This window comes from Mesitornis unicolor, unplaced genomic scaffold, assembly GCF_000695765.1.
Source record: "Mesitornis unicolor isolate BGI_N332 unplaced genomic scaffold, ASM69576v1 scaffold31976, whole genome shotgun sequence".
NCBI lineage: Eukaryota > Metazoa > Chordata > Aves > Mesitornithiformes > Mesitornithidae > Mesitornis > Mesitornis unicolor.
Genome location: NW_010189413.1, coordinates 390 through 1,313, shown reverse-complemented (window position 1 = coordinate 1,313; position 924 = coordinate 390). Strand labels below are relative to the sequence as shown.

The 924-nt window shown below is 67.1% G+C and overlaps 1 protein-coding gene across 2 annotated transcripts in view; it reads right to left on the bottom strand.

Moving 5' to 3' along the window:
• Positions 1-413, bottom strand: part of LOC104541905 (chymotrypsinogen 2-like) — a 2,304-nt gene extending 1,891 nt beyond the window's left edge. The window contains exons 1-2 of one of the 2 annotated variants that reach the window (XM_010186063.1): positions 344-413; positions 124-227 (exon numbers count right to left, since the gene is read on the bottom strand). In XM_010186063.1, the coding sequence (XP_010184365.1) occupies positions 124-227; positions 344-413 (174 nt within the window). The remainder of the gene's footprint in view (positions 1-123; positions 228-343) is intronic. The other variant, XM_010186064.1, reaches the window with a different exon arrangement.
• Between the last annotated feature and the right edge of the window lie 511 nt (positions 414-924).

Here is a 924-nt window from a genome sequence, read left to right as displayed (position 1 = left end):
CCCGCCCCACCCCAGCCCCCCGCACCACCCCCAGCACAGCCCCAGCACAGCACCCAGCATAGCTCCAGCACAGCACCCAGCACAGCACCCACCCTGCACCCTGGTCCCACCGCAGGCACTCACCTGGAGGGAGACCTGCCATGGCCAGGACCCCGGCACCGCTGGCTCCCCGTTGACGATGCGGCTGTAGCCGTGGATGACGGGCGTGATGGCGGGAACACCACAGTCTGCGGGGCACAGGCAGCCGTGGGACAGGGGCTCTGGCTGCCCCAGACCCATGCAATCCCCATTTGCACTCCCCTGAACCCCTCACCCACCCCCCTCGCCCCACAGCCCCACGCACTGTCCAGGGAGAGGGTGGCACGGGCAGAGCCCGCCAGCGCCAGGCAGCTCAGCAGCCACAGCAGAGCCATCGCTAATTGTGGGGAGAGACCCTGCCTGGGGCTCGGTGTCTCTTATAGCCACCCCTGGGCATGGCCCCACCGCTGGCCTTGCCACCACGGCCTCGGGAGATAGCGTGGCACCCGGCACAGAGCAATGGCACCGTGCCATCCCTGGCACTGTGGCCATTGCCCAAACCCTGGGTGCCCTGCAGGCCTGGCCCCAGGAATGAGTAGGGACGCCATGCGCTACTCAGGGGGCCGGCAGGGCTGAACTCTGCCGACTAAACCTCAGATGCTGCTGTGCACCTGGTTGCCCAGGGGTCAGCCATGGCCCCTCACGGCTGACATTGCCACAGAATCGCCAGCAGGACAGGGGAGGTCCCTGCCCACTTGCTCCATGCTGGGGAGGAGGGAGGCCACCCCTGGAGTTGTGGGTCCTGTGCTGGACTCCCCCATACGAGAGACAGAGAGAGAGAGAGAGAGAGATGTACTGGAGAGAGTCCAGGGAGATATGGCAGGGGCAGGGGCGTCTCTGATGGGG